We start from the raw sequence: 22,936 nt of genomic DNA, 5'->3' as shown, positions 1-22,936 counted from the left end.
AGAGTATTAGAGTGGGCCACACCACCAATGGAGCCAAAGACCCATCTTTAATGCCCTTGGTATCTCGTATTGACGAGTGGTCCTCGAGATTAGTCGGTACAACTTCAATTCAGCATGGGCCCATAAAAGCCAAGGACCAACACGACTTTAATTTCTTGCCAGCCATGACAGCGAAAGGTTTGGGCTTGTGTTCATTCTTGTTATCCCTACTCCATATAAATTGTGGGTATTGTGCGGATAAAGTTGGGCAGACACCACGGAGTCATCTGGTATTCAAATATGTTGTTCTCTCAGTTAAAGGGATATGTCTATGGGTGAATTCAGATTACCAGCATAAGTAGAATCTTGATGGAATGTTGTCATCAATTAGCCATAATCCAATATGGGGCCTAGATGCACTTGCAATTTCCATCTATTTTACGGTGTTTGTTGATGACAACACGATTAAAGTTTACAAACAAATTGATAATATTTGACTTTGAATCCGAAAAGGTTAGTTTGAGCACCTCCTAAATGTTATTATGGACATGTGAAGTGAAACTCATATGCACGTATTTATGAGAAATGCCAGAGCTCCTCCTATCTCTTTGCATTCATGAGGTGTGTTGTGTGTAACATGATATACCAATTGGAAACCAACACACACAACTTTATATTATTTATGCTAATGAAAAAAAATATCAAATTAAATCTTGATACCAGTTAAAAAACTCAAATCCGATACCAATTCAGAAAACCAAATTATTGATACCAAATGAAAATATAAAATCAAAAGACATGGCACGTGGTCTATTCATGCATTGGTTGTGCACACAATACGAGAAGGAGAGGACGGATGTGCTACGCGTGCGGTGGGAGAAGGGATGAAAAAAAGATTGGAATTATAGGGTTTTGTTTTTTTAATCTAGTTTTTTGGTTGATTTTCGCGTGCAAATATGGTTTCTTTTTTGGATGAGGTGGTTTTTTTTATTTGGGGAACTACGATGATTGGGAAGGATGAAAACGACTCCACTTTTTAGTAGTATAGAAAACATTGTCATTTTCTTTATAAGGTGGTTTCTTTGAGATGGTTTTTTTAATTCAGGAGAGTAGGATTGTGGGGAAGGAAGAAGACAACTCCATTTTTGAAGTTGTATTTTTTGGATGAGGTGGTTTTTTGAGACGGTTTTTTATTTGGGAAACTAAGATGGTTGGGAAGGAGGAAAACAACTCTGTTTTAAAAGGAGTAGAGAAAACACTATTGTTTTTTTTAAGATGAGATGGTTTTTAGCAAGTCTTTTATTTGCGAAAGTACGATGTTGGGGAAAAGACGACTCCACTTAGTATACTATCAACATGCCCCTGCGTTGTAACGGGCCAGGTCCATATAAGTGTGGTTGTGAATAAAACATTAGATCTAATGGCTATGTATATACACACGCGTGCATGCACACGGTGGAAGGATATGACTGAAGGATGATGACTCCATTTTTAAGTAGAGATATAGAGAGATATATTTTCCATCAGATTGGTGATGAAGGATAATTTCCATCATCTTAATGGTATGTACAATGATGTTTATTGACGGTCTCTCTCCATTGCCACGCAAATAAATTTGGTAACATAGAAGAGAGAAGAAAACGAAGAGAAATATCATTGCTATGTATAATCATGGCTTACAATCGACTCTTAGCATATATTAAAGGAAACATTTGGGGTTGTGAAAAGGAAAGAAGAGTAATAAAAGATTATATTGGTGCATTAATGGTTATAAAAGGTTTTGTTGTCTCAATTATTGTAGAATGATATCCTCTACATGAGTATTAACTAAAAGTCCATATCATTTGTACTTACCCTAAAGCAAAATAAACATTGTTGTGATTGCGCATGTAAAAATGGAACAAACGGCGCTTTGATTTCCATAGTCGATCAAGAGAGGAAGAGAGAGAAAGAAAAAACTTGGCGCTTATTGGGCCTTGTGTCTCGCTACTCTAGTGGGCCATACCGGTCCGGCCCAGAGAGAGAGAGTCCCTTGCTTTTCTTCTACGTCTCCCACCCACTTTCCTCGTGTCAAGATTTCGAAAACTTGCTTTCCCTAACCCCCCGCCGTGCTTCGACCCCATCCACGAAACCCTAGAATGGAAGAGGAGATCGGTGGCGCAGATGCGAGTAGCGATAGAGAGACCAAGTCAGAGGAGGTGCTCACTGCCACCTACATCCCCCGTGATCTGGAAGACTTGCACAAAGCCATGGCGTTGGACTGGGTCGTGGACAAGGAGGAGGATGAGGAGATCACCGACGATCTGCTCGACGCACTGTCGGTGTTCTTCATCTAGTATCAAGTAGGACAAGTTTCCTTGATTTTATATATCATCGGGTTCCTCTCTACGGTTTTATTTTATTTGTTTTAGAACTTCTTTTTTACAGAGATATGGTGTATTTCTGGGTGCTCTTGCAACGGAAAAATAATGTATTTATCAACAACGCACCCATTGGCCCTCCTGTTAGTTAGCTCATATGTGTATGTAAAAGTTGTACTTCAGTAGAGCATTGTTTCTATATCTATCAACAGAATTGATTTTTGCGGACGAGGCCCACTACAGGTTCTAGGCGAGCTGTAATGGTCGTCCACATGCAACAATCAGTTACCCGGGGTGGGTCAAGTCACGCTTGCTAAAATGTGGTCATCTTATGAGACCATACATAAAAATAAAGTTATTTTCGCAAGTGGGCCTCATAAGAAGCCATATGTAAGAATCTGATTTTCGCAAGCGCCTCCTTAAGGGACCCGCTGAATTCGATGGGGAGCTCAACGGCGGCGGATTAGGCACTGGGACCTCAGCGATGTGGATGACCTTGACGATGATAGATCCGGTGCGGGGAGCTGCGGTGACAGCGGTGGCGCCTGCGACAATGACGCCAACTTTGGGAGCTAGGATTTCCACCGCCCATGGCTCTGGGAGGGGCGTTGACTGGTGCGGTGATGACAAGGATCCTAGGAAAATATTCAACCGTTGGATTGTTCACGACTCACCACCACCACTAAAGTTTTTTTTTGTGGTAGCAGAGATTCTGATAGACATCTGTATGATACTCAAATACAAAAGTGATCACAGATTACAACAAAATTTCTTCCTCAAAATCATACTAGTATTTAAGGAAAAGGCAAGGGAAAATGAACCTGGGGTCGAGTTCTTTGATTTGGGTTACGAATGGTATTCGGACATTCCAGTTTCTTTAGTTTTTTTATTCGACAAGTAGCCATACTATTAGTTGCAGCTAGTGACGGTCTTCTTGAGGTTACCTTTGTGTCTCTTGTAGTAAGCCATTACAAGCCCTTCAATCAGTGAAAGAAGTTATCCCGTGAGGTAAATAGGAAGTCAACAGATACTTCCAACTACTCCCTTCGTCTCATTTTAAGCGTAGCTATAAGTTTCCGTATTCAATTTTAATTATTCGTTTTATTTAACTTTTTTTGAAAAAATTTAAAAAACATAAGTCACAAATAAAATACTATTTATGTTTTATCATCTAATAACAACAAAAATACTATTTTTTTTAAATAAAACGAACCATCAAAATTAGACAAAAAACTCATGACTGTCTTTTAAGATGGAGGGAGTAAGTAATAGGCCCAACCCATCCAATTAATACAAGGGCTGATCGGTTCAGCTGCCTGCGGCATTTTGGGCTGCAGCTGTCCAGCCCAGCCGATCGGCTGCAGCCCAAAATCCTACAGCAGTTGTTATATTTTGAATGTATGTACACACTGCTGCAGAGAGCAGCTGCTTGTTGGCTGCTGCTGCAGTCGCTGTTATGTTAGGCCGGTCGTCTTCTTGGACCGTCCAATCCAAGTCCTGCAGCCCACACGCTTTGCTCAACGTCGACGGTCAACTTCCACTAGCTACTAGTAGCAGCACCGATGCAACCATATGTGAATGTGATATGCATTTTCCTATTTCTTAGTAGTATCAGAGCGGGCACATAATTTTTGATAGTGGTATTCAAACATTACACTAATATCTTATCGATGAAAAATTAAATAAGATATATTTTTTCAATTTAAGGCTTAAACCATGAGGTATTTCTAAAATCATGATCTCCCGTCCCTGATAGTAGTACCGTCCTTTTTCAGCAGAGTAAATTAGGCTTGCCATATTTTCAGGGGTGAAGCTAGGTAGAAGAGGGGGTGCCTAGAAATCTGATCAAGAAAATATTTTTAGCTATAATTCGTCTATTTTCATCATATATGCACCACCTCAATCCAAACTCAAGTGTTCATATCAGTCTAAAATTAGTCTAAAGTAGAGTAAAGTAAGTGCCATCCTTCACCATTTCGTTCTAGCTCTGTCCCTGTCCCTGGGCCCTGTATATATCACAACTCACGAGCCATGCAATGTTGGGCTGTGGGTAATTATTTTGATCAAAAGTCATCGGTTTTTACTGCTTCCATCAGACGTCGGTCTGTTTTCGGCAAACTTGTCAGGAGTGGTTTTTATTCCTAAAACAAAAAGGTACACCTGGTGACAAATCTAGGATTCCATAGAGAACAGAATTATCCCCACCTAGCCATCTCATCCTTTGGCACTACGGATTTTCTTGGCCAATGACCACTACTAATCCGTACTCCATCCGTCTCATTTTAAATACAATTGTGGGTTTATTGTCCAACGTTTAACCGTTCATCTTATTTAAATTTTTTTATGATTAGTATCTATATTATTATTAGATGATAAAACATGAATAATACTTTATGCTTAACTTATTTTTTTTAAAAAAAAATTTAAATAAGACAAATGATTAAACATTGGACATAGAAACCCACAACTATACTTAAAATGGGACTTGAGGGAATAGCAAGCTAGAATAAGCATGCAGGTTTGGACAAGATAACTGTACTGTATACGCGTGCCCTAGATGTCCTTAATTTCAACTTGCTCGATCGTGGTCCATGAACTGATCATCAGAAGGTACAATCAATCAGTCAAGCAATCCGGCGTTACAGCTGGCTCGTCGTCTACGGCGCCGGCGTAAACTGCAGTTTATAATCATCTCCTCATCTCATCTCCTGCGATAGATTGAGTTGAGCCTGATCCCGTCTCTACTTTCTCCTCTCCAGCCTCTCGAAAGCTAGGTCGATCTTCAGTTATCTCTCTCCAGGTTAGTGCTAATTAATTAATTAATTACTGCTTCCAATTCCTGTGCAGGCAGTACTGTTTGTTCAATTGCTCCTTAATTAGCTTGGGCTTTTACATTTGATTCATGATTCACATTGGTCTGATGGAATGTTGGTTACTGATGGTGTGTCTCTGTTGATGGATAAGCAAGCTTGGCCTGCTGGTCTTTCTTTTTCTTTCCTTTTTTTTCCCTTTTAATACAAGGCTAGGATTTTCTCCACTAGTACTCACTCAAATTCTTACACATTGCCGTGGCTATGAGTTCCGAAGTGAGTTGTTGGGAGTAAGAAAACTAGTCGAAATTCACTTGATTTTTCTCCAAATGATGCATATCTCGGGGCTCATTTTGAACTTTCTTTAATCCCTTCATTCACATTTAGTCAATGCCATAAACCAGGCTTTGAGAAATTTCAGTTCAAGATTTAGAGTGCTACTGTTAACTCCAGTCTTTCTCTTCTCATAAAACGAGTAAATTATTAGGAAAATTTTACGGTATTTAAGAAAGTATTTGTAAGTATCAAAATTTTATTATTTTGAGATATATGGTAGCTGGAGGTATCAAGTTTGACACTAGAAAATATAACATCTCCCAGTACCTTATCAAGCATAGTAAAATTACCCAAATTATTACTCTTTATTCTCAGAAACTTATTACTCTTTATTCTCATCACACAGAGAGGAGATATTGGTAAAACGGACAAGTTACAAATTCAGCTATGAATCCAACTAATGTAGCATACCAATTGTTAGAAGAAATTACAGATGGATTCTCTGAGGAGCGAAAGCTTGGTGAAGGTGGATATGGAACAGTTTACAAGGTAAGTTAAAGGCAAGTTTGGTATGTAAACACCAATTTACTGTGAATAATTGGTGAAACCATTGTAGTGGGTTCTAATTTCTAAATAATAATAAGCCTGCAATACATGCACATATAACACTGAGGTGAGCAATCAACCCTGCACCACATTTTATTGTTGCATGAAACTTAGTTCTAGTAAAAGTGTGATGACAAAACAAACAGAGCCTGATGCTTTCATTTTCGGCTTGTGAAATGTTATCACAAACTTATCATGTTTTGAGTACTGACCCTAGATCTTTAATAGGGAAAGCATAAAAATGGAGATAAAATTGCAGTAAAGATTCTTCATGATACGCAAGATTTTGACGACAAGAAATTACAAAATGAGTTTGGGAACCTTATGATGGTCAACCATCCAAACATTGTACAGTTAGTTGGATACTGCTATGAAATAAAACATACACATGGACAAGTCAAAGGAAGACCAGTTTTGGTTGCAACAATACATAGAGCACTCTGCTTCGAGTATATGCCTCGGGGGAGCCTTGAAAACTATCTTTCTGGTATGATATTGCTCAAAGTCCCACTACTCCCCTAATTTCATAATATCTATCGTTTTGGATAAGGCCGAGGTTAAAATGTTTTGAACTTTGACTATGAATAAATTTTAAAATATTTACTTAAGAAGCATGGAAAATATATGTATAGCTTAATCTTGAAAGATACTTTAATAAAATTATATATTTATTATAATCCATCCGTTCTATATTATAAGCCACTTTGACTTTTTCATAAGTCGAACTTTTCTGAGGTTGATCAAGTTTACAGAAAAATATAACAACATTTACAACATCAAATTAGTTTTATTAAATCTAACATTGAATATATTTTGATAGTATGTTTTGTGTTGGAAATATTGCTATATTTCTTGGTCAAACTTAATAAGTTTGACTTAGAAATTTTATTTTAGACCACATCCTTGTCCAAAATGACAACTCGGCAAGTATTATGAAACTGGTTGGAGTACATATTCAGCTCGGAAGAAAATTAGTCATGTGTATTTGCATTCTATTGATATATCTTTTGTTTACCTTTGCAGATAAAGTTGATGGTCTTGATTGGCCTATACGGTACAAAATTATTAAAGGGACATGTGAGGGTTTAAAACATCTTCATGTGGAAATGAAGCCACCTATTTACCATTTGGACCTAAAGCCTGCCAATATTTTGCTAGACAACAACATGGTGCCGAAAATTGCAGATTTTGGTTTGTCCAGGTTCATCACTAAAGACAAAACCATGACTACAAAAACTCTTGTTGGGACAATGTAAGCTGAATATATAACTCATTTGAATGTATCCTTTTCTAATAATAAGAAATGTGATTTATATGAAATCCATCATATTATTTGTCCCCGTGCAGCCCATACCTGCCACGAGAATACATAGAGAGGAAAGAAATATCAAACAAGTTAGACATATTCAGCTTGGGCGTTGTAATGCTAGAGATAATTGCTGGACCTGGACCTACAGGACACTTCAGAAGCACCGAAATTCCTTCTCAAGAATTTACCGATCAAGTAATCAGGAGTTCAGAACCAACGTTTATTTCTAACTAAACTACTCCCTATTTATTTCTAACTAAACTTCTCAATCTGTTTATTTTTTTATGGCGTTTGTTAGTTAAAAATGAACTAACCAACATCAAACATTTTAGAACTGAGGAAATATTTTATTTCGTTTGAATAGTACTTCATCTTTTATTCTGATTGCACAGGTACTAGGGAATTGGAAAACTAGGTTAGAGACAGGAAGGAATGGTTCCCTACTGGAAGCATATTGCCAGCAAGTGAAGACATGCACCGAGATAGCGCTGAAATGCATGGAGACTGATAGGGAAAATAGGCCTAATATAGTGGAAATCATCAATCAAATTAACGAGAAAGAAGCTATCATTGGTGAGGTAATTAATTATTACTATCGTGTGTTTTGTTTATAAAAGGCTACAGCGCAATGTTCTTCCTGGAGGAATATAATGCAGAGGAATCATTTTGCTTATGCCGATGTGGCATTATCGTATTTGTCATCTATTTGATAAGAAAAACTATAATGTATCAAGGGATGAGTTTACATTCATTTTCACAATATATTCCTTGTTTCATTAGTGATTTCCATGAATCAACAACCTCTGTTTCACTATTTCCCCTACATCTTGGAACTGCATTTTGATGAGAGTAATCCTTTTAGGGAATCAAAAGTGTAATGACGGAATGACCAATTCCAGTTTTGTACCATCTAACCTGCTCTAAATCATGTGAAGTAAGCTCTATTTAATAATTTAATATGCGTTATCGAGGTCCAACCTTGTTAACTATTGCTCATTTTTCATGCCTGCGATGCTGAGTGTACAATTTTATAACTATATACTACAAAATAATTATTTACATTTTTTTTCTCAGAGAGGAAAACATGCATATATATTTGAAAGTCATATTTATTCACCAATGATAGAATTTCTATTAACTTCATTAATTTGGACCTCATTTAGCTGCCGATAGACCATGCCTTGGAGAAGCTACCCTCACACAACAACGAGTCTGTCACTCTTGAGAGCAAATTGCCAAGCCATTTGAACTTAAATGAGACCAAAGAAAATCATGAAGCCGATCACCATAACAGTTCTTGTTCCAAAGAGAAAGAGGAGGACCGAGAGGAAGATCAGGTGAAATAAGTTTTAGTTGTTTTTGTATCACCAAAACCATGCATGTTGCATACTTTTATAACATTTGAAAACCCATTCATTTTATTATTTCGTTAACTTCAGTCGATGTGTCATTTGATCAGATCATCCCAATGGAACATCCTGATTTTCCAATAGATGTGCATCCATCGGAACCATGGTATGTGAATAGTCTTTCTTTTTTGGTTCTAAGAGGAGATAAACTGCATATGTTCTAGTTTTTTTTCCATAATAACAAATGAAACGAAGATTTGTGTTTATATCCAAAAGAAAAGGACAAATTGTTCGTGTATTAGTTCACTACTTTCATGTTAACTACACTTGGCAATTAGCATGATCCCATATTATTTTAGACCTAAAACAAAAATAAAAATTTGTGGGAACATACGCTGATACGTAAATTTTGATTTAACAATGGTTATGTTTAATTCTAAAAAAGAATGGTTATGTTTTTTTATTTTTTTTATTTTGAAAAAGGGAAGTAGAGGAGAAATGACTAAAACAATGGTCATGTTTTCTCATTATCTTTTTCCTTATGTAAGTTCTTTTACTTGGTTATGCGCTTATTCTATAATAAAGTTAGGGTCCACAAAATCAGGGCCAGATATCTGTTTATCTTTTAATTTCTTTGAACACTACTACATTTCTATCTTTTTTGAAGCAGCTGTAAAATGTCTGTTACTATAGCTTTTACTATAAGTAAATTTCTTCTTATGTACACAGGATCTTGACGAGCAATATGTTTGGCTCAGTTGACATCTTGAACTATAATACGCTTGTAAGTTATTACTCTTGGTAAGCTGCATATGCTACTTTACTGTTAATTTGTGCTACCGCTATACAAGGAAAATACCAAAGGCACATGTAAAAATAAAATGGTATGGTATCTCACAGAACCTCCTTAAGGATCATATAAGAAAAAACCCATTTCAATCACTACTTTTAAAAAATATTTTCGTGGGCACCCTTTCTTTATTTTATAGGTGGAATAATGGCAAGAAGCCTGGCCTTATAGTTTAAAATTGCCTGTTAAAACACATTTCCACATATTATTCCTTAAGAAAACCGTCTATGAAAATTAGGTGATTTTATGAGGTAGTACATCAATTTATTTCAATTTGCAGCTTTCTTAAGAAACCTCCTGTAAAAATTTATTTTCATGGACTGATCTCTTAAGAAACTAACTGTAAAAATGTAAACAACTCTATTTTAATAAAAAAAGTCATTTTTTTAATATTAAGTTAGATGAGAATAAACTTTATATGAAAATTATAGCTCCCAATGAGATCTACATTGTAGTTGAATTTTTTTTCATTTGAGATTGTTTAGTAGCTCAAACATTCATTACAAGGTCCTGGATATATTTATTAACTGCCTATAAAAAGGAAATGACTCTTTTTCCGTAAACAAAATCGCAATCTTTCCGTATGAAGTCGGATCAGAACAATCTTTTCATATGAAAAGTTTAGCTGTTGACAATATGTACAACTTTTTAGTTGCCTTAATTTGATATTGATATTGTTAGGGGCTCAACCATTCATCATAAGGTCTCAGATCTATTTGTTAACCGCCTATAAAAATGGCAAGGGTCCTATTTAAAAAATCACTTTTTTTTCTTATGAAGTGGATGAGAACAAACTTTATATTATAATTATATCTCTTTACGGAAAATACAATTTTGTAGTTTGATGTTTTTTCATTTGAGATCTTTTAATGTCTCAAACATTCGTTACGAACCGTCATATCCTTTTTTTTTCTTATTCTTTTAAAGTGGCCAAACTTTCAAAATTCACATTAAAATCATTTTAAATCTGATTGAGGTGAACCAAAAATTATCTGAGACCCCTACAGTATTTCCTTTAATAAGATGTGGTCAATATTTCCTTGGATATAGTCATTCACTTAAGATATATAATATGTCAACTCACATAGAGGTAACTTTTAATAAGTAAGGAACCATATTAGAATACTTTTGATCTGATCATATTAAAGGAAATATTAAGTATCACAGAGAGCTTTGGGTCACTTTAGTTGGACTTAAAATATATTTTCTATTAATTTTCAAAATCAAGTCATTTTCAAATAATAAGGGAAAAAATTTCACATGCGGTTTTCTTTGGAAATAACCTGGAACAAAATACAACATTTTCATAAGCGATTCTCTTAAGAAGCCACCCATAAAGTTCAATTTTCATCGGCGATTCTCTTAAGGAATGGCCACATTTCAATAAAAAATTACAGCTTTTAATATTACGTCAGATGAAAAGAAAACTTGTACGAAAATTATAGCTCTCGATGATATCTTAAACTTTCTAGTTAAATGTTTATTTTTATTTGAATTCATCTAGGGAATCAAATATTCTTCACGAGCTCTTAGTTCTATTTAAAAAACATTTTTCTTCATTTTTTTCAAATACTGTTGATGGAGACATGCTCTCAAAGTTGTACAGTACTATCAAATACTCACTACAAGTTTTGGAGAGGTGAAGTCAAATGAACAACATTTATCTCGTTGTCATGAGGTACTGCTTCATATGTGAGAAAGTAAGGTGGCTACACATGGAGTGTGAGGTCCTAGCAGGCGTGCAAAAAATTGTGTAACTTTTTTTTGAATTCAAATATTTAGACGTAAACTTTTGTCCAGTAATCGGCTAGTTACATGTTTGTTTGGTGGGACAGGTATTTGCGTATATTTCTGATATAGAAGCCAGTGATGTAAAAAAAAAAGAAACATATTCTGTTGTCTAAAAGCATATATACTACCCGCTATAAATTTAGAAAACTGCCAATGACAACAAAAAAGTTATAAGTTGTAAAGTTTGCCTATGTGAGTGAAATTCATTGAAAGTTATCTCCATGCCTACAATTTTAGCATGTTGAAATATGCTTTTGGATGTTCAAGGACTAATATTTGCCCATATATTTGTCCACAGGAAACAAGGAACCTGATTCAAGGCTCATATGGACCAATAGGCATGCTTCTGACTCACTACTAACCATGCATAGACTTGTACATGTGCCACAGCAATGCTAACTGATTTACTCACTCCAACACTACAGTTACTGCAGCCAAGTTCATCGCGCGAAAGCAATGGTTCGTGGTTGGACATCACGATGGTTTCATAAGAGTTTACACATATGAGTCCCCAGTAAAGCAAGTGAAGAGATTCAAAGCTCATGCTTGGAGTTGGACCATCACAACTTTGGATGTCCATCCAACTGAGCCTTACCTACTGTCAGTAGGCTCACAAGACCAGATCAAGCTGTGGGACTGGAACAAGGACTGGGAGTGTATCAGGACATTTGACCCCCATGGCGTAGCATATCAAATCAAATTTAACCCAAAAGATACACATAAATTTGCTGTTGCAAGCTTGATGGATGCTCAGGTACCCTCCTGTCAATTTGGTAAATACAGCTTGAGAATTTAGGTCATTAACACAAATATATGTATGCTTTTGTCAATGGAAAAAAAATACAGGTTTGGAATATACGTTCTTCGCGTCATGAATTCACACTGTCTGGGCATGTATCTATAGTGGATTGTTTTGATTTCTTTACTCGAGGCAATCAGCTGTACATGATAACTGGTTCATGGGACAAAACGGCCAAGGTAAGACAGGTTCACTGAAGAACAATATTGTGGTATCTCTTGATCGTTTTTTGCGGAAGTAACATTCTAATGCATTTCATGTTGCTGATCAGATCTGGGACTGTCAGAGAAGGACTTGTGTTCAAACACTTGAAGGACATACGGATTGTATCACCTGTGTTTGTTCCCATCCAGATCTGCCAATCCTACTCACAGGTTCAAATGATGAGACAGTTCGTCTGTGGAATGCCACTACCTTCAAGTAAGTTCCTAATTTGCGGTACATATTAACACAACTTCATAAGGTTGAGATGTGATCTTGCCATGTTTTCATGTCCAAAAAGTTTCAGAAATGACACTGTTTTCCATAATCTTCTAGGCTGGAAGGTGTACTGGACTTTGAGCTCGGCAAAGTTACTGCTATAGTTTGCTTAAAGGGTTCAAAACGGTGAGTGATTAAAAGGATTCTACTATTTATCTTGATGTTATGTTGTTGACAATGTTACTGCTTCCCTGCAACTTCTGCAAGTGTAAAATTAAAATAAACTTGACTGAGAACATGAATTTCGGTAAATTTGTTGAAATTAAAATTTATCCATTCCTCAAAGATCTTACTTTATATCAGAACAGCTCATTTTTTGAGTTATGAAGTAGATGATCTGTCTTTTCTGCAATTGTCTATTTGTGTAAAAACTGTCATCACACCTTTCCTTATGAACTCCTTTTAACATTTGTAACTGGCATGTTTTTCATCTTCTTCTATGTGGCATGTGAACTCTATCGGTACGTTGTATGCATTACGGATGTGCTCTGCATTCTTTATTAATTCAGAGTTCTTTTTGAAACGACCTTACTGTTGCAGAGTTGCGATTGGACATGATGCTGGATTAGTGATTACTGAAATTCGTCATGGAAAGCCTGCTCCCAGCAACAGATAAGGATATTCAAACTGTTGGTGTCAAGTAGGCAAACTGGAGTGGAGACAGATAATGGTAGTGCGCTTAATTAGCTCATTCAGAACACCGGTTGAACAATGTTTTGACACTTAGATAACCAAGATCTGAAATTCGGAGGTAACATGGGAAAAAAAAATTTGTAATCTGATGTAGTGGATATTACCTACATTAAGCATACAAAGTTTGTTTTTTTTTCTCATCCCTTTTGCAGTCCAGTGTTTTTGTTATGAATTAACAGTCCCAGTGTATTCTGAAAATATTTCTGTCCAGAAAAAGTAAAATAGAGTTTATAGTTCCAAAACTTATATAATCAGATCCTTAGCCAATTCATGATTATGTAAATTCTAATTCTTATACGGAATTAATTTGGTGGTAAAACTGGCCGGATATTGAAATCTTGCAATTGGACCCCACAAGCCGCTCACTTTTAAAGTTAACCGTAAATTTCCTTCAGATCGGGCCAATGCCCTTCTACATATTGGTTCTCTATGGTCCTTTCTGTGTATTGGTCTTATGGTCCTTTTATGTATTATTGGATCTACTATATCTTAGAATCGTCAAGACATGTATTAATTTGAATTGAGAATATCAGAGTGGGCCACGCCACATCTTTAATGCCTTTGGTATCTCGTATTGACGAATCATTGAGGTTAGTCGTGTGTAACTTCAATTTGGTGTGGGCCTGCAAGGCCAACGGGCCAACACGACCTTAATTACTTACTCCATTTCAAAATATAGGGTACAACTATTTTTTAAAGTTGGTTTATAATATAAGTCATACATGTATGTATGCAATTAATTAGCATCTCCTCTGACCTAAATTATTATTTTTTTAAATCCTATACTCATAAGATCTTTAATTCTATTGGGTGTATGTATGGTATTAATTGGGGTGATTCAAACAAAGAGATGATAATAATTGTTTCTTAGTTTTTAGGTTAAGGGTGATTATGTTTTATATTTTGGAAAGGAGGGAGTACCAGCCATGATAGAGCAAATTTGGGCTTGTGTTCATTCTTGTTATCCTAATTCCGTATAATTTATGGGTATCGTGTTGGTAAAGCTAGGCACACGCTACATAGTTGTTTGTTGGTATTCAAATACACCATTCTCTCGGTTAAAGGAGATATATCTATGGAAGAATCTAGATTATCGGCATAAGTAGAATCTTGATGGAATGTTTTTATCAATTAGCCAAAATCCACTGGAGGGCCTAGATGCATTTTAAATCTTCACCTTTTTGCATCATTGATTGATGATGAAACGATTAAGGCTTATGAATAGATTGATAATAACTTACTTTCCAAAGGGTGAGTTTGAGCTCCCTTAAATGTGTGCATACTAACATGTGAGGTGAAACTAATATGTACATATTTGTAAGAAATGTGAGAGCTCCCCCTATCTTTTGCATTTGTGGGGTCTGCTGTGTGTATATGATATACCAATTTGAAACCGACACGCACAACTTCAAATTCTTGATAGTAATTGAAAATTTTATCAAATTAAATCTTGCTACCTGTTGGGGAAGTATCTCCGGATCAGGAGACGCTAGCCTCCGAAGGGCTGCAGCGCTCCGGAGAACCTTCCTCCCCGGGAGATGACCATGAATCAGGGCCATGTCGGTTCGCGGATGGCCCCCTCGCTCCGGAGGCCTCCGGAGATCCAGGAGAATCGGATCTCATTGGGGGCGAGAGGAATGAGACCTAAGCAGGCTCCGGATGGTGGCTGATCGGCTCCGGAGGAGCTCCGGGAGGTCACAGCGCCACGGGCTCCGGTGCCACTCCAAATGACCGAGCTCCGAAGCCCAGAGGGGAACCCGGAGCCCGGAAGGGGAGCTCCGGAGGGAACCTAAGGGCTACGGGCCTCCGAGGGGTCTGAAGAGCTCAGTGTGCCGGCCGGAGTGAATCATGCCTCGATATGCCCTCGCATGCCAAGTCAAGAATCAAGCGCTAGCGGGCACGAATAAATGCGCACTACGCGCCCCAACTAACTCTGACACTGTTGATGGCTGCCAGGCGGAGCACGCTATTACCCGGAGGATGCCTTTACCTAGGTAATAGCAAGGCCCCTCGAGAACAGTGGTGCCCCCATACCGGGGCAGCTCTCCTGTCCTCCACCAAGTTACCACTAGGACCAAGGCTGGCCCACCGGCCAGTCGCATAGGCATATCGTAAGGCATAGGGACACCGAGGCATTTTCCTCTTGTATATCCATGTATATAAATGTGTAAATATCACCCATAGAGGGCAGAGAATAGAGGGAAGGGAAATTGATACACTTGTTGAGTTCTTGCAACAACACTACCAATTGGAAAACTCAAATCCGGCACCAATTGAAAATTAATTCTGGATATATACCAAATAAAATATCAATTCAAAATACAATGCATGTGTTCTATTCGTGCATTGGTTGCGCCTGCAGTATGAGAAGGAGAGGATGGATGCGACAGTGGCATAAGGGCCAGAAGAGAGATATGAATTATAAGGTTTAATTTTTTCTATCCTTTTCTGGTTGATTATTGCGTGGAAATATTGTTGTTTTTTTTTTGGATGAGATGGTTTTTTTCGAGACGTTTCTTTGTGTGGGAGAACTACAATGATGGTAAAGGATGGGGGCTCCTAATGCGCACGTGCCGGAAGATCAAGTCGCGAGCGCGTGGAGCAGAGGAATCGGTGATTTGTCGTTACCCTTTTGGCGATTTTCCCGTTCTTGTTAGCGACAAAAATAAAAATCCTCCGATCAACCCGCGTAAGCTGCCCCTCTCTACTAATGCTAATAATGTGATTAGCGTTAATGACATGATTAACGCTAATAAATACTCCCTCCATCTACTTTTGATAGTAATATTTCATCTTGGCACACAGACCAAACATAAGTAATTCTACTTATCATCCATTTAAACATGCTACTAGTCATTCCTCGTAAACAAGCGATCCATTAATATTTACATTTCTCAATGCCCATGTAACCAATTATGTGTGGAAGAATGGAGAGTCATGCATTGAATCCGAGAAAGTCATTAAAATGATAGGGTGTTGGATTGAAATATGGCTATCAAAAATAAATTTTTCAGATTTAGAAATATGACTATCAAAAATAGATGGAGGGAGTACTATCTAACATGAAGATTTAAATTTTAGATTCGGAGTTGAAACTTTTGAAATTAAGAACTAAAAGATTTGAATTTTAGACTTGAAAGTTCTAGAATTGGAATTGATTTTTTTTTGAATTCTGGAGTTGACAGTTTTCAATTTTGATTTGAAAGTTTTAAAATTTGGATTTGAAAGTTTTGAAATTTTGGATGAAAATTTTTAATTTTCAGTTGAAAGTTTTTGAAAATATAAATTGAAAGTTATAAATAATTGAGTTGAAATTTTCAAATTCGAGTTCAAAATTTGCGTTGAAAGATTTTAATTTTGACTTGAAAGTTTTAAAATATGGATTTGAAAGTTTTAAAAATTCAGTTGAAAATTTTGAATTTTCAGTTGAAAGTTTTCAAAAATTTGGGTTGAAAGTTTCAAAATTTATGTTGAAAGTTTCAAAATTTTGAGTTGAAATTTTTATATTTAAGTTGAAAGTTTTAAAAACAGGTTGAAAATTTTCAGGTATGAGTGCTCATATTAATCACGTCACCTAATTAAAAATTAAAACTAATAATGAAGAATTATAGCGGTAATCACGTTGTACATTGATTTGCCTCACTTGCCCAACTGCCCCTTTGTGTTAATTCCTATCTATACTAGCACGTGCATATGCTGGCGCCGTCAGACGAAAAAACATAAAGTTAAAAGTGTGCTTGGGCCTTTGGCCTTGCTAATGATATGCCAAAACTGAAACGCGCGTTAGTTATTTATCTAGCGCGTATGAGCCAATTAGCAATTTCGGGTAAAGGATTACACATTTAAATTAAAGTAGTAGAGATGGTGGAGATAGAGATGTTTTTCCATCGGATGGGGGATGACGGATAATTTGTCATACTAAGGCTGTATTGTTTTGCAGTGGATACAGAGGAGAAATACTTTGTTCTTCGCACGCGTATTTTTCAAACTAATCATATTAATAGAAAAATTGTTTTAAAAAATCGTATTAATACATTTTCAAGTTTAGATTAATTAATATACAACTAAACTAATCATATACTAATAACTCAGCTCGATTTTCATCTCTCTCAATCTTCTATTTTCTTCAGCTCTCGAACAAAGGAAAACGGTGCTTTTGATTGCGCCGGTCAAAAGAAAATAGTACTTGTATAGCTGACTACTGCGTTCGGCAGCTAAGATTGAGAGGAGATTTGTTTTGTTCTCCGCATGTATTTTTTTAAAAAAACATTTCTATAGGAAAGTTGTTTTTAAAAATGTTATATTAATCTATTTTTAAAATTTAAAATAGTTAATATTCAATTATTCATGCACTATTTTGTATTTCTCGATCTTCTCTTTTCATCTGACATCTCCTCTCAAAGCAGGGAGAGAGAGACATGGCGCTTACTGGGTCTTGTGTGTCTCACCATGCCAGTGGGCTGCCCGGCCCAGAGAGAGCGTCCTCTGCTTTTGCTCCGCGTCTCGAGAAATTAGACATTATGCCACTTTCAAGAGTGGGTTTCACCGCAATGCCATTCCGTGGAATGGCGTCGTTAAAATACCACTTTCAACCGATACCAAGCCGTTGCTTTGCCATATTCACCATTCCTTGCACTTCAACTGACCAAAATACCCCTCTCTCCTACAGTTTCTTTCTCTTCTCCGGCGAACATGTGGGATGAGGAGAAGACCACGACGGCAGGGGTGGCGCCAACCTCAGGCTCGGCGGAGCTCGGCTCCTCCTCTTGCTCTACAAATTCAAGAACACAATCTTTGAGCTCAAACCACACACAATCCGGAGAGCTAGCGAGGATGAGCGTGAGGGCTTCGGCTCACCTCCCGCCGCCTTGGTCACCGGCTCGTTGATCTCCATCCCCACCACAGTCACCGTGCCGACTGAGCCCAAGACGGCAACGCAGGTCCTGTCCTACCACGAGCTCCTCCTGGAGCTAGCCTTCTTGGGCCATGGTGGCGTGCAGCCTGCGGCATGTGGTGGAGATGACGGCAGAGGAGATGGTGGCGAGCGGCGCACGGTGGTTAGCGGGAGAGGAGCGGCGCGGTGGCCGGCGGGCGCGACGACGGAGGAGATTGTGGCACGCGACGCAGTGGCCGGCTTAGGGTTTCCTTCTCTTTCTCCGATGTGTGGGCAGCGGGCTTCAGCCATGGGGGCGGGACGTCATCGGCGGTGAGCTTGGGCGGTGCGGGCGCCGGCGGCACGAACAACTCGCTTGTGACAGCCGGAGGGGTATTTTAGTCAGCCCGGGTGGAAAATTAGGTGGACATGGAGAGAATTGGCTTAAATGGCAAAAACAAATGTTTGGCATCTGTTGTGAGTGGCATTTTAACAACGCCATTCCGCGGAATAGCATTGTGATGAAACCCACTATTGGTAGTGGCCTAATGTCCAATTTCTCTTGCGTCTCCCACTCTCCCCGCATCAAAGATTTCAAAAAGAAAAAAAACCTCCCCGCGTTTCGCCCCCCACAATCCATCCACGAAACTCTATAATGGAAGAGGAGATCCATGGTGGTAGATGCGAGTAGCAATGGAGAGACCAAGTCATCAGAGGTGCCCATCACTGCCACCTACATCCCCCGTGATGTGGAATACCTGTGCGAAGCCATGGCGTTGGAGTGGGTCGCCGACAAGGAGGATGAGGAGACTACCGCCGATCTGCTCGACGCACCGCCGGTGTTCTTGATCGACTATCCAGGTAGTACGAATTTCCTCTCTACGGTTGGGGATATATGTTATATGTATGCTTGGTTCAATGTTTTGCCTTTTTGCTGGATCCTGATTCAATCCATCTAGAGAAGAGATTTTTATTTTATTTTTTTGGAATTTTTTTCTTCTTGACAGAGATATGATGTATTTTTGGGTCTATAATTTGGAGAGTACCGTGTACTTTACTCTTTTCCTCCCAAGATATAAGTTACAACCATCACTAACATAAGAAACAAAAAATAATTACTATTATCTTTCTCGTTTGAATCATATCAAGTACATTGTATGCACTTAACGGGATTAGAGATGTTGAGAGTAAATGATAAAAAAAATGAATTTAGGGGAGAGGGGAGGCGTTAGTTAATTATATACATGCATACATTGTATTATGAAACATTAAAAAAATAAAAAAATAGTTGTGTCCTACTCCCTCCGTCCCACTCACTAAGACATACACATATTTTAAAATTCAACTATGTAAATATTTGACCAATAAATATTTTAATATAAATTTAATTTCATTTGATAAAAATAATATCATTCGATTGTTATTTAAATTTATTTTCATATGATTATGATTTTGTTGCTACAAACATTGTTATTATAATTTTAAAGTCAAATATTATTTTTGAAGACTGTACGACGTTTGATCGCGCCTTAACAAGTGGGACAGATGGAGTATATTTTAGGATGGACAGAGTAATTTGGAGAGTACAGTATTACTGAGTAATTTTTTTAATCTCTACTCAAGATCTTTTCGAGAGAGGATGGGGATGGGAAAGGTTGTTTCCGTACCATTCTAGTTCTGTTGAGTGGCCACAATTCAAGAAATACCTCGAGGAGTATTCCAGCCACAATGCTGGCCAAGTTGCCACTCTCTGCTCCCAGCTCAGGTCTGTCCAGGGACAAGGCATTCCTCCTGCTGGATGTGGTGTCCTCCATGATGCAGCCAACCTGGTAATGTCTTCCTGCCTCTGCAAACGCATACTTACTGTGGCGACCTTACTTGTTTCATTGATTCAGTTCCTAATTAATAAACTTCATTGCACCATTGCAAAACAACCAAACGTTTCTAGTGTATCAAGATTGAGAACAAGTTGCTTAGGAGCTGTCATAGTGCACTCACGGTTGAAGAGATCATCCTGAGCTCCAAGATCAAGGAGTGTGCAAGCCATATGATTCAGTCAGAGGGCGAATCTTCTGCTGCAGCTGCAGGCTTGGTGGTACGCATGCATGCCTAACTACCTAATTCAAGTGCTAATAAACAGTAATTATCATTTTATGATGTTTACTAACCTTTTTTTTCTGGCATCAATTATTGCAAATGGTGGTTTCAAGTGTATCACGATGGAGGCTGAGTTGATATGCATTTCATTGGAACATGAGTTGGATCCCACCGAGACGATCAGCTTCAGCAATGAGGTCTCCGGCAGTCTGCCTTAAATCTTATGCTCTGTAAAGTGAATGAATCGGATGCTGCCATTGCCGCTGCTGCTTTGGTTGTATGTGACTTCCCCTACCTGAACAAGCTGCCACTCAGTGTATTATTTTTTGGTACTTATTCTTTTTTTTGCTGACAAACCTTGTGCTGCTAATTTCAAAACTATGTTCTGAAGGGGATCGCAAAGGAGGCTAGGAAACTATCTTACTTGTTGAGTGAAGATGACCCTGACATGTGCCTGAAGTATGATATGTGTGAGTATATCCGGGCATATGCAGCAGAAGTTTTAACCAAGCTTGAGAAAGAATTTTCTTGCAATACAGCTGGTCATGCTGCTGAAAATGGCATTACTGCTAGTGACAAATCAGAGAAGCCTATAGGGTATGGTCTGAATAATGAAATGATATTTTGTTTTTCTTGTTCCGAATATTAATAATGTTGCATCAGATGAGTGACATTTGGTTTTTCTATACTATCGGTAGGGTCAGTACTGTTGGAGATCTGAATTGTGAATAACCCGATTCGATGGGCAAGAATGAACGCGATCTTAAGGACAGTAACGTGAAGTGGAATTCGAACATGAAGAAGCTGAAGAAGGCGCGGAAGAAGAGGTTGAAGAGGGCGGAGAAGAGGAGGCTGAAGAGGGAGAAGAAGAGGCTGAAGAGGGAGGAGAAGAGGAAGTCGGAGGATCAGACCGAAGGTTGAAGTGTGAAAGAAGACCAAAACATTTAGTTCTTGATTTAATCTTTTACTAGCTAAATGTCCGCAGTCTGTAACAGATAAAAAATATTAAATATAATATTGTCTAAAACAAATAAAAATATATATCTTGAAATATATTACCTATTTTTATAGTGAACATTCACCTTATTTGATTTTTATATGTGGCAATCTATTTATATTTGAATTTTTTTTACTTATGAAAAGTGTAAGGGGTAATATACAAAAATTTAGAATGGGGTTGGTGGGGTGATAGATTTGATTGTTTATATTATCAAAAAGTTTAAGAGGCAACGTACAAAAATTTACAATGGGATTGGTGGGGTGGCAGAATCATTGCCAACACCATTATAGATTTGATTGTTTTTATTATAAAAAAGTTTAAGGGGTAATCTACAAAAAAATTGCAATGGGGTTTGCGGGGTGGCAGATTTACTGCCATCACCATTACCTACTTTTAAAATTTTTAAAGTAGTATAGATGTTTCTTGTGCACAAGTCATCACTGGCATGTATTATTTGTTTGTTGAAGCCTTGACAATTATGAGGGACAAGCTCCTGGAAGGGAAGTCTCTGCAGACATCTGAGCTAACGAAGGCAGATGAGAATGTTTTCAAATTAGGAAGTCTTGCATACCGCAGTGCTTTTGAAATGGGAAGAATACAAGTTATGGAATCCTGATAATTTGGGGTCTTTGGGAAACCAGAGCTTACTGCTCAGTCCTACTTGCATGCAATCTGTATATTGCTCACTTTTTTAGTCATGGTAGATGCTTTCAACTTGCATCGTTAATTAAGTTTACTTTTCATGAATATATGCTTCTGATTAGCAAATGTTTGGTGTTGTTTGACATAAGCGTAATTATCTTGTTTTTAATTGTTGGTTTTTTCTCTTGTTTTTTCTGACATGATTTCACAGTAATGTGTTACAGTAATTAATGATCAAACGGAAGAAGTCCAAACAGTGCATGATGCACCAGCAGTAACTAAATTTTGTCTTGTTAGCTTGATGGATGCACATGTACAGTTAAGGAGGTTTCCTATATATAATAATACCACCTGTTATTTTGGTAAACATAATTTTAGAATTATGGTCCATATTAACGCACAGATATACTTTTTGTTAATGGAAAATACAGGGGTTCTGATGTCCGTTCTTCGTGTCATCATTTTATACTTTACTAGCTCGTGGCAATTTGCATTGGCTTCAATTTTCATCTTCTTCTTTAGATGAAAACCTAGTATATTGCTATGGACGGACATTGACAACATTCTTGATATTGTTTCCTTGTCGGAGGCTTCGCCTAGTAATTCCCGCTCCTTGGTGGGTTTGTTGGTATGTTCTGGCTTGTCTTAGGAAGTCGGAGTTGCTCGATGTCTTCAGTCGTGCCTTAGTAGTCCTATCGCCACAGGTTGTTTCTCTTTTGCCCTTTGTGTAGGTTTTGATGGTTTTCTTAATTTATTGTTTGGTTGTATGGTTTTTGGGTTTGGTCTCCCTCGTAGACTAGGCCCATTCTTCTTAATATAGGGCATGTTCGGCTGGTATTTGTTTTGCAACCGCACAACACAAGCGCTGCTGCCGCAGGAATGGCAGCCGAACTGGCCCATATCCAGCAGGAGGATGGTGTTTCAAAAAGAAAAAAAAAACTTCACTTGTGGCAATTAGCTATATATGATAACTGGTTCTCGGGACAAAAGGCCAAGGTAAGGCATCATTTCACTAAAAAGAA

At 37.8% G+C, this 22,936-nt stretch overlaps 1 protein-coding gene across 1 annotated transcript; it reads left to right on the top strand.

Annotated features, from left to right (window-relative positions):
- The first annotated feature begins 5,054 nt into the window (after window positions 1-5,054).
- LOC4350062 (uncharacterized) lies at window positions 5,055-13,544 on the top strand. Its single transcript, XM_015760982.3, has 15 exons — window positions 5,055-5,139; window positions 5,832-5,974; window positions 6,260-6,518; window positions 7,055-7,283; window positions 7,379-7,535; window positions 7,733-7,918; window positions 8,504-8,677; window positions 8,800-8,855; window positions 9,419-9,473; window positions 11,629-11,668; window positions 11,756-12,084; window positions 12,177-12,308; window positions 12,401-12,549; window positions 12,667-12,735; window positions 13,150-13,544. The coding sequence occupies exons 2-15, from the start codon at window positions 5,873-5,875 to the stop codon at window positions 13,223-13,225; spliced, it is 2,013 nt and encodes a 670-aa protein (XP_015616468.1). The 5' UTR covers window positions 5,055-5,139; window positions 5,832-5,872; the 3' UTR covers window positions 13,226-13,544.
- Window positions 13,545-22,936: the final 9,392 nt, after the last annotated feature.

Source organism: Oryza sativa, chromosome 11, assembly GCF_034140825.1.
Source record: "Oryza sativa Japonica Group chromosome 11, ASM3414082v1".
Lineage (NCBI taxonomy): Eukaryota > Viridiplantae > Streptophyta > Magnoliopsida > Poales > Poaceae > Oryza > Oryza sativa.
Note: the sequence above shows the minus strand (reverse complement) of the source record. Positions and strands in the feature narration are given on the sequence as shown.

What these genes read in the sequence shown, in the direction of transcription:
- LOC4350062 (XM_015760982.3), top strand. Translation starts at nt 5,873, where the DNA reads ATGAATCCAACTAATGTAGCATACCAATTGTTAGAAGAAATTACAGAT. An exon ending in GATATGGAACAGTTTACAAG is followed by an intron (nt 5,975 to 6,259) that starts GTAAGTTAAAGG and finishes GATCTTTAATAG; the next exon opens with GGAAAGCATAAAAATGGAGA. An exon ending in CATGGGACAAAACGGCCAAG is followed by an intron (nt 12,309 to 12,400) that starts GTAAGACAGGTT and finishes GTTGCTGATCAG; the next exon opens with ATCTGGGACTGTCAGAGAAG.